Genomic DNA, 15,744 nt, shown 5'->3' on the forward strand with positions numbered 1-15,744 from the left:
AAGAGCCTGCAACTGTGCTGTATCTCTAAATAAACAAATGAATACCTTTTATTTCTTCATGTTTTTAATCAAATGCTAGTACTACTGTGTTTTTTGGAAGTTACTTAAAACTGAATGACATATCTTGAAATGCCTTTGATCATTTCCTTCAGGATAAATGAAGTTTTATCTTATCTTAATGGGGCTGACACAAAGTGTATCTGGCATTTGGGGAGAGGAGCTTCAGGACAGCTACCAGAAGTCAAGATATAACTTGCAATCTGTTTCGCTTCACAGGGGGACCCTTTGATGTGAAGTGCAGGTATGATCAGCCCTTTTAAAACACATCAGGGCAGGGCAGGTAGTGTGTTCAGGTAGTGTACTGCGTCTGGGATAATCTGGTGCATTGTTCAGTCTGTGGTTGCTATGTAAACTTAGTGCAGACACACAGGGGTGACGTTAGACTGCATGTCTCAGCACTGTCTGCAAAGGTCAGAACTCCCTTTAAGGAATGAAATCAAACAAGGTCTCCAGGAATCCAGAAGAGACATAAGAAACGACTGATAATGAAGCCAAAGCAACACAAAATATCTGAGGTTTGCCCAGCAAGTCAGGCAGCATCTATGGAGGGAAATAGACACCTCATGTTTTGTGTTGAGATCTCAGTTTAACCTGCCCATTCTTTGCTGCCTTTCTTGAAAAGCAGGGCCACCATTACTGCCCTTCAGTCATCTGATACATCTGGTTTGTCCAGAAAAGATTTAAAAAGGCTTTGTCAGAGCCATAGCAATCTCAATGCCTTCTACAGCAGCTCAGTATAAATCCAATCCAGTCATGGGGATTTATCCACCTTTAAGCCCATTAAAGACATTGAATATCCCCTCCTTATTTATGGAGAGCTGCATTAGATTTTCACCTCCGCCTTCTTTAAATTCTCCAACTAGAGTTTCCTTGTGAATACTGATGAAAAGTATTTGTTTAGGATTTTGCCTATTCGTTTTTACTCATTGCACAGATTGTTCATATGGTCACCAGTGGATTCGACTATTTCCTTTGCTATTCTTTCATCATTTATATACTAATAGAACACCATAGAATCTGCCTTAATCCTGTCTACCAGTAATTTTCCATGGCCTTTCCTAGCCTTCCTAATTTCAGATTTAAACTGTGGTTTATACTCTTGACGGGTCTCACACTTCATTAGTTTCTTACCCCAAGTATATAGTTCCTTGTTTCTCCTTATCTACCCCTTTCTATCCCTCCAGAACTGAGGTTCTCTGTACTTGTTACACCAGAACCTTGCTACTTCTCTTTTGAATGCTTCCTACTGTGCAGATGTTGACTTATTTGTAAGTATATGCTCCCATTCTACTTTTGCCATACCTTTCCTTAAGTTACTGAATTTCACCTTATCCAATTTAAGTCTTTTTTATACTTTTTCATCCATATCCTTTTCCATAACCATATTAAAATATACAGATATCTATCTCCAAAATGATCTCCTCCGTAGTTCCTCCCACTTAACAAGTTACATTCTCCAAGAAAAGGTCCAGTAAATGCACCTTCCCTCAAGGGTCTACCTACATACTGTGTCAAAGGATCTCCTGTACACTTGAAAAACTTTGCTCTCTCTGAGATTTCAATGCTAGAGCAATCCAAAATTAATAAAACTGCTGGAGGAACTCAACAGGTCAGGCAGTGTCTGGCAACATCTTTAATGGTCCTTGCATGTGCATTTACTTGTTTTTATTCTGCCCTTTTTAGGAGAAAACTGTCCTGCTTGTATTTATTCTACATTCCCCAAAAACAGTCCCAAGGATTCAGGGATTTACAACCTTCTGCACCACAGCCCCATCCCTTCAGCAACACATTCATCCAATTGATCCTTCTATTCCTAAACTCACTAGCTTGTGGCACCAGAATCAATCTAGAGATTACAAACTTTGTTCTTTATATGACTACCAATTTCACCAAACATATGCTGCCATACTTCCTCCTTTATTCTGCCTATATTACTGACATCTACATGTATCATGACTGCTGGCTGTTCACCCTTCCTTTTCAGAAGATCCTGCAGACCCCCCGATAGCCAAGACCCTAGAACCAGAGAGGCAACATACGTTTTGCAGTCAGAGAAATGCCTATCTGGCTTCCTGACAATAGATTCCTTTACCACTATCATTCGCCTAGTTCTGATCCCTCTTCTGCACAGTCTCACTTACCATAGTGCTATGGACTAGATTTATGTTGTTCCTTGTGGTCAAAATCCCATCAATATCAAACATGGTATACTTGTTACAGATGGGAATGACCATATGAAGCTGAACTGTTAAACTGTCCGGACTGTTCTTCCTGGTTATCACTCAGCTCCTTTCCTTCTGTAACTGCAGAGTAACCAACTCACTAAATGCATCGTCTTCTTATTCTGCACATCCTGGATGTTCCATACCAAGTCCGCCTACTGCTCCAATTGTAGGAGTTGTCTGACGGGACTTGTCAATCTTCCATATTCTGCAAGAGGAGCACACCAGTGCCCAAACCACCATAACCTTTGTGATTTCTCCCTTCAGCCAAGAGAGGATGGAGATCCTGAAAAAGACAGGAAAGGAACTTGCATTACTGTCGTTTCTTTCACAATGTCAGGGCATCACTAGATGCTATACTTTTCAAATGCTGCTACTGTTGAAGTTTTAGGAACTTATGGTCAATATATATGAAGCTTGGTGCAAGACTTTCTTTGACCTACACAAGTTGAAAATGAAGCTAAGAAGGTGTATTGGCCTTCATTAGTTGGGGATTAAGTTCAAGAGCCACGAGGTAATATTGCAACTCTACAAAACTCTGGTTGGACCACACTTTGAATATTGTGATAATTTTAGGTTGCCTCATTACAGGAAGGATGTGGAAGCTTCAGAGAGGCTGCAGGGGAGATTTACCAGAATGCTGCCTGGATTAGATTAGGTTAAGGCTTTTCTCTTTGGAGTGAAGGAGAATGAAAGGTGACTTGATAGAGGTGTACAGGATGATCAAGTGTGTAAACAGAGACATTTTTCCAGGGTGGCAAGGGGTTGTAATTTTAAAGTGGTTGACAGACAGTGAAGGGGGGATGTCAGAGGTAAGATTTTTAAACAGAGAGTAGTGAGTGTATGGAATGCGCTCCAAGACTGGTGCAAGAGGCAGATATATTTGAGACATTTAAGAAACTTTTCAAAGTTTTAAAGGTACATTTAATGTCAGAGAAGTGTATACAATATACACCCTGAAATGCTTTTTCTTTGCAGCCATCCACGAAAACAGAGGAGTGCCCCAAAGAATGAATGACAGTTAAATATTAGAACCCCAAAGTCCCCCCAGCTCCCCTCCCTCCCGCGTGTAAGCGGCAGCAAGCAACAATACCCCCTCCCTCCACCAGCAAAAAAAAAGCATTGGCACCCATCACTGAGCACTCAAGCATGAGCAAAGCAACAGCAAAGACACAGACTACTTGTTCACCCAGTATCTGACATACCACAAGTGCTCTCTCTCTCTCTCTCTCTCTCTTCCTAATAAGGGAGAAAGAGATGTCTGTTTCACAGAGAGAGGGGAGACATAACAAATAACTTGCTGATTTACAATGTTAAAAGTCTGTTGTATTGCTTTTCCGAGTGCTGTACTCAAATATCTCGGGTGCTTGGGCACACAGCCTCAGATCTTCCACAACACACCAATCTCCTGCTCAGACATCAACCTTCGATCCACCGGTCTCCAGAATCACGAGATCTCAGCCTTCCGAAGGCAAGCTGAGGTCTTATGCCGAGCCCCTGTGTGCCGAATAACGGCCAGTCGTGAAGCCCCGAGAGCAGGTCCCATTCCCGCAAGGAACCGTAGTCAGCTTGTAACTCCAGGTCAGGGTCTTCAAAAGAACCCTGAAAGGGAAAAATAGAGATATTAAAGATGGAAATGGAGCTGTTTCCAAAGATGGAAGCAAGGGTGTTGCCATTAGGCACCATTAATCCTCTTAATCTCCTCAGAGGAGGAAGAGGAGCTTAGATAGGCATATGGATGACAGAAATGGATATGTAGAAGTGAAGGGTTAATTTGATTGTAGAGTAGTTTGAAAGGCCAGCACAGTATCGTGGGCAAACATACCTGTATTGTGCTGTAATGTTTTATATGTCCTGAATGCAAGGTCCTCATCGGGGTGCTGACACTGGGCTGTGACTGGTGTTCATCCACTCTCTTGTATGCAATGTAATGTCTGTTTCAGCCACAAGCAGTGCATGATGAGCCTTCATTATGATGAATTCCATATTTCTGGCATGAAGTGCGCGCACATATCATTTGGATGCCTCATGCACCTATATTACAACAATAAAATGCTTGAACATGTAGGTCAGCTTAATGTGAGATGTTGAACAATGAAGAATAAGAAGGTATGAGGTTTGATTACCAGGTGCAAAACTAGCAGACTGTAATTTGCCAACTCTATAGCATCTTAATCGGTAGCCTTTTGTTGAAGACATCATCTTCCCAGTTAACACCAGATTAAACAAAGTTGTGAAGGTCTCCTTGTCAAAGGCTTGTCTGTTTTTATTGTAAATGACACCAAGATAGAATATGAGAATATTACTGATTTTTGGTACATGTTCAGAGGTGCCTGGAGGTTTATTGTAAAAAGCACAACACATTCAAAATATCCTCTGACATTCTCTCAACTGTTCCAAAGTCTGAATATTTTCTCTTATTCTGTAAGTCTAATGAAAAGATATCAAGTTGTCTTTTAATTTATGATTTTTTTTCTGACACACTGTCTAAAGGTTTAACAAGAAACCCATTTATCCCTCAGCAAGACAATAATGTCAGACCAAACATAATGCTCCGAATTGAATCAGCTGGTCTCTGCTTACAAATATGAATCACACTGAGATATCGCCTTTCAGAGCATGTCACGGAGCTGCCATCAGCTGAGGGAAATAGGGCACACTCAAACAAAAGGATCTGCCTCAGGGGGAGAGGTTATTTATGGAGCGACCGACAAACCCCGTGGTCTGTAATGTATTGCTGCACCTTGCTTAGGAAGACTCTTTCAACAAATGCAGTGATTTGTAACTGACTAGTAGTTCTTTCCAACTCTCGCTGAAATCCTTTAGCATTCATGCAGTTAAATATACCTTACCTTTAATTTAAAATAAGTGCCCAATTTATACAGAATATGAGGGAAAGATCATATTACAAACTACAGACAGCTGATGAATATTTCACCTTATTTATTTATTATTTACAAACTCATCCGTAAGGCCAGTGATGTTGTGGGGATGGAACTGGACTCTCTGACGGTGGTGTCTGAAAAGAGGATGCTGTCCAAGTTGCATGCCATCTTGGACAATGTCTCCCATCCACGACATAATGTACTGGTTGGGCACAGGAGTACATTCAGTCAGAGACTCATTCCACCGAGATGCAATACTGAGCGTCATAGGAAGTCATTCCTGCCGTGGCCATCAAACTTCACAACTTCTCCCTTGGAGGGACAGACACCCTGAGACAATAGGCTGGTCCTGGACTTATTTCCTGGCATAATTTACATATTACTATTTAATTATTTATGGTTTTATTACTATTTATTTATTTATGGAGCAACTGTAACGAAAACCAATTTCCCCCAGGATCAATAAAGTATGACTATGACTATTTATTTAGAGATACAGCACAGAACAGGTCCTTCATGCCCAACGAGCAACAGTGCTCAGAAAACCATCTACTTAATACTAGGCTAATTACAGGACAACTTACAATGACTAATTAACCTACTAACCTATACGTCTTTAGACTGTGGGAGGAAACCAGAGTACCCAGAGGCAGTTCATGTAGTTCACTGTGAAAATGTACAAAATCCTTGTGTATACATTTGGCATTTGACCCAACCAGTCGATTTATGATCCACTCAAGGCTTCTGTCATCCTGTCCCAACGTCTCAATCAGTATGTCCATCTCATCAGTTCTACATCAATTTTTAATACGGTTTTGCCTCAAATGCACCCATATATGTGGCCTCAATTGCTTCGAGTGGTAGCAAGTTTCATTCACACACGGCTTTCTAGGTTGAGCATCTTCATCTGAATTCTCTATTTGGTTTGCTGTAATAAACATATTGTTTACTATTTACATTTGCAAATCCTCCCATGTAGAAACACAGTTTCTGTAACTACTCTACCAAAGCATATTGGGCATACTCATGCTGACAACTGCCAGTTCCAAACAGTCAGCCATTGTGCCTTTGATTTCTGCATATGTGCAATCAAATGTTCAGGCCCAAGGTACGCCAAAGTTCAAGTTCAGATGCGTCTAACTGTTTGCTTCATTGCTGACCTTACAATAGTCACTAGTTCTTCAATTAAAACAGGAAATGCTTTTTTATGCAAGAGACATGGCAACTGTGGTGAGAGAGAAAAAGGGTTTCAGATGGAGACCTTGTCACCTGGTGGTTCGGATATGGCCCAAGTGCAGAGTAAGGGACACTGAAGTGGGATCAATTGATCACAGACTTTAATGCGAACAGTGTTAAAGGGAAAGAAAACAATCGATGCTAGGCCAAACAAGGCTGTTAACTAAAACTCTCAAATGGAAAATGAAGCCTACTCTGTGGCTGAAAAGGACAGCTAAGAATTAAATGAATACTGGTAGTCTTCAGATTCAGTTGACTCAACAGTCCAATTTCTCAAGCAAGGCGGTATGCCGAAAGCGAAGTGTTGCTGTGTCCATGGTCAAGTCTTGACAAGTACTACGAGGGAATGAATGGAGTTAAATATTATCACAATGAAATAATAATTAGCTGACACGCGCACATTCACGAGCGCAATTGCCGAATCTGATGCGCTACCAAATCTGTGGTTGTGACAGACCTTTATTCACATGTTCAGATGTCCTGATGAAATGTTGCTAATCTGAAATATTAACATTGTTCCTCCATCCACAAGTACTGCCTGACCCACTGAGCATTTCCTGTGCATACAATTTTCATTCTAGGTTTCCAACATCTGTATTTACTTCTGCTGTTCAATATCTATTCTACTCCCTGAGCCCGTGATATACTTGCATTGGTATGATATCTTTTCAGAAGTCAATTGGAATCTTGGTTATATTGTTCATAGAAGAATTAGTTGCCAAGATGGAGACTAATGTTAAGTCATTCATCAAGTTAGGAGAAACCTAATGGCAGACTATTATCTATATGGAGAATGACTGCAGATGAGTGAAGTACAAAATCTATCATGTGCTCTTGTACATGTGGTTAAGAAGGAAAATGCCAGATTGGCCTTTATTGCAAATGGTTTGAATTTAAAAATAAGATAGTCTTGGTACAAATGTCTGGGAGGACATGCCTGGGTTGCTGCGAACAGGTTTAGTCTGCTTACTTACAGAATATACTGACCTTGGAGGCAATGCAAACACAGAGTCACTAGGCTAATTTATGATATAAGCACTTGACTTTGTTACGTACCCTGTAACTGGGTTGCCAAACCAGCAGAAATGGACCACTCAGTTGGAGTCTGGATTACTGGAACTAAGAAAGTTTTATTAAAGAAATAAGCAACACAGTACTCTAATAGTAAGGATATAAATGCAACAGGTTAGCAATGAATAAACACACATGTACACAGAACTAGGATAATATGGTCAATCAAGCTCTATCGCAGTCTAGGGGTAAAATGATCAATCACGAGTGACAGAGTTCAGTTTAGTTCAGTTCGCAGTAATCGCTGTTGTGCCGTTGGGGAGAGGGAGAGTGAGAACGAATGAATATTCAAATCGGATTCCAAACAGACCTTCGATATTCCTCGCAGTCAGCTTTCGGGCGAGCCCTTTGTAATGTCTTCTGAGGTCACCGACTGTGACCAGTCCGTTCCAGATACGATCGCTCCTCGGCGGTGAACCGGGCACCCAGTCAAGGGCGGACACACACACACACCAGGTTCCCGCCGACCGTATCTTTCCACCCTGTGCATCTATGGCTGGTCCCACGACCAGCCCTCCAAAACTCCCACTGACTTGTGGGGGCGCACCACTTCCAGGGTCTCGTTACCTCGTGGTGTCGTGAGTGGTGTCTGTTACCTTAGCAAACCTGTCCCTTTTTATCCCCCCTGTCCCTCAGACTTCAAACAGTTCAGGGTTCAAAGCAGCCGGTCTTGACAATACTCAGACCGGTGTCTTCTTCCGTTAAACTCTCTCGTCTCCTCATTAACATTTTCAAATGCTGCTCCATTGTCTTACTTATCTCTCTCTCCTGAAGACAGGTGGCAGATCAACTGATGATCCCACTTGTGATAGCACAGGACAGTTAACATCTTAGTTTATGTGTACTTTTGTAACCCTCTTTTGTCACAACTTTTACCAGTAGATAAAGAAATTACATTTACATTTTGTTTTAGAGCTTAGACGATTGAGGGATGATTTTAACTGATACTTCAAAGATTTTGAGGGGTCATGGCATAGTAGATGTCAAACAGTGGGAGAATCTTGATTGAGGGCATATATTTACAAGAAGAGGTTAAGTGAGTCATTTAAAACTTCCATGCATAGGAACATTTCAAAGAGAATTCTAAAAAGTCCTGGTGAATCACTGGAATTCTCTACCCCCCAGAGTCTTATGGAAATGAGAAGAAATAGGTAAATTTTTGAAGGATTGGGAAATTGAAAGTTTTGGAAATTGGCATAGCTGTGGAGCTGAGGCCTATTATAGGCCAGCCATGATGATAATGAATGATCAGGCAGCTTAAGGGTCAAAAGGCCTATTCCTGCACTTCTTTCTTTACGTTCCTACGGAAATCATTGTTGCCACTCAGAATCACATTGAAAGCATATCAACTCTAAGGTGAAAGTTCCCATTCTTGGTCTTCAACATCTTGCCTGTCCTCAGGTTGCTCAGACTTCCTTTGAACCACACAGGGTAACAGAAAAATAACCTGAGGAATACAAGTTATGAGTCACGGTAGTGTACGATTAGAATAACGCTGTTACAGCTCACAGTGTTGGAGTTCAGAGTTCAATTCCAGAAGTTTGTACATCCTCACCGGAGAACATGTGAGTTTCTTCCAGGTGCTCCAGTTTCCTCCTGCATTCTAAAGACGTACCAATTAGTAGGTTAATTGTCCTATGTTCAGACCAGGGTTAAACTGGTGGGTTGCTAAGCCAATAGGGCCTATTCTGCACTCGATTTCTAAATAAATAAACAAAAATAAAATCTACAATTGTGATTATACTTAAGTCAAAATACACTTATTATCAGTTCTTCAATATTTCTTATTCTTTAGGCGGGGTTACGAAGATCTGGAAAGCAAACTAAAACAGATTTCAATGGAAAAAAGCAGCCTCCTGCATCAGCTCTCAAAATCGGCGACAGATTTGCAAGGAATGAAGGTAAATCTGCTGGTTAGAAAGCACCACCATGGGTAACGACATTTATAAAATAATGGGGAGGAAGCAGCATCTGCAGCTATTGTCAGCCCTTCACATTACATAAATCAGGGCACTGAGTTTAGAAGCTGGGACATTATGTTGCAGTATACTGTAAATCATTGAGTCATAGGACACTACAGCACAGAAACAAGCCCCTCAGCCCATTGTGTCCATACTGGTTTCTTTTTCTGCCTAATCCCATCAACCTGCACCCAGAGCATATCCCTCCAGATCACTCCCATCCATGTACCTATCCAAATTTCTCTTAATTGTTGAAATTAACAATTCACCACTTCTGCTGGCAGCTTATTCCAAAATCTCACCACACTTTGAGTGAAGAAGTTCTCCCTCATGTTCCCCTCAAACATTTCCCATTTCCTCCATAACCCATGGCCTCTAGTTCTGGTCTCACCCAATCTCATTGGAAATAGCCTGCTTGCACTTATCCTATCTATATCCCTCATAATTTAGTATATCTCCATCAAATCTCCCCTCATTCTCCTCAACTCTGGAGAATAAAGTCCTCAGCTATTCAACCTTTCCCTATAACTCAGGTCTTCAAGTCCTGGCAACATCCTTGTTTCAATGTTGCACTGCTTCAATCTCATTGGCAAGACTTGGAGAATTGTGTACAGTTTTAGTCACCCTGTTAAAGGAAAGACTGGAGAGAATGCAGACAGGATATAAAAAGATGCTGCTTAGAATAAAGGACCTGAGTTATAGGGAGTGGTTGTCTACGTTGGATCTATATACTTTGGAACTTAGGAGGATGAGGGGGTGACCTCATAGAAGTTTATAAAATAATGAGGGGTGTGCTTAAAGCGAATGGGCATTGTATTTTGCTTAGAGTTGGGGAGTCCAAGATGAGAAGGCACAGATACAAGATAAGAAGGGAGAGATTTAAAAGAAGCCAGAGAAGTAACTCTTTATACAGAGTACCTTGAATGAGCTGCCAGAGGAAATGGTTGAGGCAGGTACCACTGCCAAATAAAAGAGGTATTTGGAGGGGAAGGAACAAGGAGGGGAAGGGCTTGGAGGGTGATGGGCCTCCAAGGTAAGTGGGACTAGGAGGGAAGATGCTGTGGTCGCTATGGACCATTCGGGCTAAAGAGCCTGTTTCTTTACTGTATTACTCTATGACTATAAATATCCTTGAATACTGAACTAAGTATAATTAATATTGTGAATACTGTGGTAAGGGAATCATAAACAAGATTACGCTTACAATGTTTCCAAATCAGAAATATTTCAGTCCAATTATAAAAAATAGTGACTGAACCCAAGCAGGTAAAGTACACCTGATGATTAATGACATAAGCACTTTTGCAGGGAAGTAATGAGCCTCTTTCTAAAGATATTGAAGTATATATTGTTCTTTGAAATGGGTGTTACAGCCAAATATGACTTATTGACTATCATATATATTTTTTGTTTCGGTATTTTCTTTTGTTGTTCTGTTCTGAGCCATAATACTCAATAGTAGCATTATAGATTGAATGCATTTTACAGCATCATTTGTCATTCCTTTATGACAACCATTAACCATAAACTTAGAAGAACATTCCTTCCCAGGAGAGCAATTTTCCAAGCCCTTGTTGAATAATATTGGCTGGTTAGCTCCTTACTGCATAAATAATTTGTTAGCCTACCTGGAAATCAAAAAAAAAACTGTTCCAGGTCTCTTCATCTGAAATCCTCAATTGTGGACAAAAATAGGTTGGCTTGGAACAAATCTAAAACACATTTCCAGAGATGAAGATGATGCGTTTTGTGCTACTGTACACCTATTGTGACATGAAGAGTTTCACAAGAATGACGCAAGACAAGCAGCATTATTTAATACAGTGTTTTGTGGTTTGAATACTTAAAAGACATTTCTAGGTGCATTGTGGTAGTTACTTCCTTTTAATTGAGGAGAGCAGAAATGAAAGATGAAATTGTTCATTAAATGCAAATTAAGCTTCTGCTGCAATAACATGAACAAATCAAATCTGAAATAAGTAAGACTGAAGAAAAATCTAAAAGTACAAACTTCTCATGCTTTTTAACAATGATATCAAGCAAGCCCATTTAAAACAAAAAACAGAAAATGCTGCAAATATTCAGCAGGTCAGATTCTTTCCCAACATATTTCACAAATAAACTTCTCTTGGGCTTCCAGCCAGGTACAGGTGGGGGTATAAATACCACTGGACTAGACATGCCCAGACATCATCCCTGATGAAAATGGCAGTGTTTGTCATCGAAACACTGGGTATAATCAATACCTGTACCCAGCTGGACACTCATTCAGCAGGTGTGCAAAGGTAAGCAGTCAATGTTCCAAGTCCAGGGTCCTTCATCAGAAATGGGAAAGAGACTAATACGTTAATCAATACAAAGAGGTCCCAACTAGAGTGAGTGCAATAGTGGATCTCCTACTAGAGAATGGGACAGGGTGAGTGGCGGAAGTGTATGTAGGGAAACACATTTAATCTAGTGATCATAATTCCATTAGGTTCAGGATAACTGTGGAGAAGGATAGGTCTGGTCCTCAGGTTGAGATTCTAAATTGGAGAAAGGCCAGTTTTGATGGTATGAGGAAGGAAATGGTAAGTCTGGATTGGGACAGGTTGCTTTCTTCCAAATACGTGCTTGGTAAGTAGAAGACCTTCACAAGTGAAATTTTGAGAGGAAAGAGTTTGTATATTCCTGTCAGAATAAAAGGCAAGAATAATAAGTTTAGAAAACTTTTGTTTTCGAGAGATACTGAGGCATGGAGCCAAAAGACTAAAAAAGATGGGGGAGATCTTAAATGAATTTTTTACATCTGTGTTTACTCGAGAAATGGACATTGAATCTATAGAAGTAAGGCAAAACAGCAGTGAAGTCATTTGACTGTATATGTATTATGAAAGAGGAAATGCCTGCTGTCCTGAGGAAAATTAGTTTGGATAAATCCCCAGGGTCTGACATAGTGTTCCTTCAGACCTTGTGGGAGGCAGGTGCAGAAGTTGCAGGGGTCATAGCAGAGGTATTTAAAACATCCTTAGTCACAGGTGAGGTGCTGGAGGATTGGAGGATAGCTAATGTTGTTTTATAGTTTAAGAACATCACTAAGACTAAGCCAGAAAATTATAGGCCAGAGAGCCTGACATCAGTAATTGGTTTTCCTTGTGTTTTTTTCCTCCGCTTGTTTTTTAAATGTTCCTCAAGCATCCTGTTTTTAGTTTATTGAGTTTTAATTTTGATGTGCAATGGGATTTCTGTGCTATATGCATGATATAAGTTTGTCATGACAAGCATTAATCGCTGAGTTCTGAATTTGTGTTCTGAGCGAACTAACATTCTGTGTACCCTGGTCCTCTCGAGTAAGTATGCTCTCAGTCATTTGTTATTCCTCTGTTATATTTTATGAATAAATCCTAGTCATTACTTTCTACCCTTGAGTCTCGAGTTTACTCCATGCCTGAGTTTGTTCGCCTGAAGACCTCATTACAGCAGAACTCAGCCATCAAGGACCCAGTAGTGACTGATCCAATTACATACAGCATTGACCTGCCAAGGAGAGGCAGTTCGACGGCATAAACATTTACTCCAGGAGATACTAGCATCATTACAGAAAGGCTCTGAAACTGGTAGGCAATATTTATGTTCTTTGGGGGTTGTCTCTGGTTCTGAGCATTCACCTGTGTGTCCCGCTACATTTGTCCAGAGCTACCCTGAAGTATCAATTAATCTGCCAACTCCAGAGCTGTACAATGAAGACCCCAAGTCTTGCCATGGTTTCTTAAATCAGTGCTGTATAGTGTTTGAGTTAAAATGCACTAAGTTCCCCTCAGACAGGAGTAATGTGGCTTACATAATTTCACTCCTTTTGGGCAGGGCCCTTTCAGGATCTATGGCCTTATGGGAGAAGAACTCTCCCATGTGTTTTGATATCAATTTATTTTTAAGAAATATGAGAAGTATATTCTTTCACCTTGCTGGGGATCCAGAGGCAGCCAGCAGACTCCTTCATTTGCATCAGGGGGCTTTATCTGTTGCTGACTATTCAATTGAGTTCCAGACCTTGGCCTCAGAGAGCGGGTGGAACATGGAGGCTTTGGTCGCCTTGCTTCAATGGGATTAAATGACTAACTCAAGGAGGTTCTAGTAACCAGGGACCCAGTAGAGGATTTGGAGGAGCTTATGGATATGGCTATTAGAATTGGTAGTCACATGCCTGACAGAAGGAGGGAAAGGCGTGATGAGTTCACGCTGAGATTTAGCTCTCAATATTGTCCAATGTCTTCTCTGGTTCCTTACTCGGAGACTGCTCACGGTCTTCCCTGATGAAGCCAATGCAACTGGGAAGAACCCAGCTCTACCCAACAGAGAGAGAGAAACATGCGAAGCAGAGGAGCTGCTGATACGGTGGTAAGGCAGATCATTTTTGATTCTCCAGTCACAAAGCTCCCAGGACCATCAGTGAGGGGAGAACTGTGATGGTCTCTAGTCTCTCACAGTCTGATGAATTTCAGTGTGGTGGTACCTTCACTATTGTCTTGGGGGAACATCAATATTTCCTTGGAGCATAAGGTGGGGACCTGACCAAGATAATCCAAGTTCCTAAATTACATCTCAACCAGCCACTCACTGCTACAGCCCTGGACGGGAGACAGTTGGGACCTGGACAAATTTTTTATCTTTGCATTCCTCCCAGGTTAACAATTGGTATGCATGACGAGACAATTCAATTCTACCTTAATCACTGTCCTTGGTTACCCGTGGTTAATCTTTCATAATCCGTGTATTAACTGGTCTCCTGGCACCATTCAGGATTGGTCAACCTTTTGCCAGAATAATTCTTTCTAAAGGTCCTGAGGGGTCCACTGGAGGTTCCAAGAAGCCAATCAAAAGTTAAGTGAGGCAGCTGGAGATCCTTAGAGGCCAGCTAGAGGCCCCAAGAGCCCAACCCGGTGTTTCCGAGAGGCCAGCCCATATTTCTGAGATGGCAGCCTGAGTTTCTGAGATACCCATTGTGAATTATGCTGAGTCATCAGTAGTAAGTCCCAAGTTGCGTTCTGACTCCTCAGAACTGGACTCTAAGTCAACTGAATGACCTAGAGTGCCTCCAAGATATTCAGACTTGCTGGAGGTATTTACCAAGAAGACAGCCACAAAGCTTCCTCCACATTTGCTACCACGTACTTGGCCTCCCTGGAGAAGGCTCTATGCCTTATCCGTTCCCGAGAGTCAAGCCATGGAGATATATATACCAAAGAGGGTTTAGCATCCAGGTTTATTCTACTGTCCACTTTGCCCCCTGGAGAGGCAACCTGAGACTGCATTGATTGCAGGGGTCTGAATCCCTGATTACAGGGTTTACTATTAAGAACTGGTATTCACTCCCTCTTATGAATATGGCACTCAAACTATAACAAGGAGCAAAAGTTTTCACAAAACTTGCCCTTTGGAATGCCTACAACCTTATTTCAATTCAAAATGGAGGTGAATAGAAGTCAGTCTTTAATACTCCCATTGGACATTGTGAGAATCTGGTGATGCCATTCAGCTTAGTAAACGCTCCAGTGGTTTTTCAAAATTATATCAACGATATACTCTGAGAAATGCTCTGTATTTCTTTATTGGGACAATGTTCTTATTTTTCTTTGATTACCTCAGGAATGTGTCCAACATGTATGGAATGTTTTTCAAAGTCTATTGGAGAATCAACTTTTTGTAAAATGTGAGAAGAGCAAGTTCCACGTCCCCAAAGTTTCTTTCCCTGAATTTGTCATTTCAAATGGGAATCTACAGATGGCCCCTGTGAAGACCCAAGCAGTATGGAATTAGCCACAACCTACTTCAGTTAAATGGCTCCAACGCTCTTTACAGCTTGCCGATTCCTATTGGCGCTTCATTTGCAACTTCAGTTCTATTACAACTTCACTTACCCATCTCAGCAAAAGGTCTGCAGGGCCTTTCTGTTGGTCTCCAGAGGCAGCAACCACTTCCTATGACTTCAAAAACAGATTTACCACTGTATCGTGTACTTGTTCCCCCTGATCTGAAACTATCTTTTGTAGTGGAGGTTGATGCCTTGATGTTGGAGAAAGAGCTGTGCTCTCTCAATGAACCACCTCTGTCAAGAAGTTACACCCGTGTGCCTTCTTTTCCAAGTGTCTCTCTCCTGCTGAGATCAACTATGACATTGGCAACAGAGAGTTGCTTGCTGTCAAGATGATGCATAAAAAATAGAGAAATTCGTTGGAGGGGGCAAAATATCGCTGTTGTTTGGAATGATCATAAAAACTTAGCTTATATCCAAGATGTTATGCAAAGAGGCAGAGACGTTGGTCATTGTTT

At 41.2% G+C, this 15,744-nt stretch overlaps 1 protein-coding gene across 2 annotated transcripts in view; it reads left to right on the forward strand.

The window, feature by feature from the left end:
* The window catches only part of luzp2 (leucine zipper protein 2), a 427,971-nt gene that overhangs the window by 199,271 nt on the left and 212,956 nt on the right, over nt 1-15,744 (forward strand). For both annotated transcript variants that reach the window (XM_063061752.1, XM_063061753.1), the window contains one exon: nt 9,270-9,375. In XM_063061752.1, coding sequence (XP_062917822.1) covers nt 9,270-9,375 — 106 coding nt within the window. The remainder of the gene's footprint in view (nt 1-9,269; nt 9,376-15,744) is intronic.

This window comes from Mobula hypostoma, chromosome 11, assembly GCF_963921235.1.
Source record: "Mobula hypostoma chromosome 11, sMobHyp1.1, whole genome shotgun sequence".
Lineage (NCBI taxonomy): Eukaryota > Metazoa > Chordata > Chondrichthyes > Myliobatiformes > Myliobatidae > Mobula > Mobula hypostoma.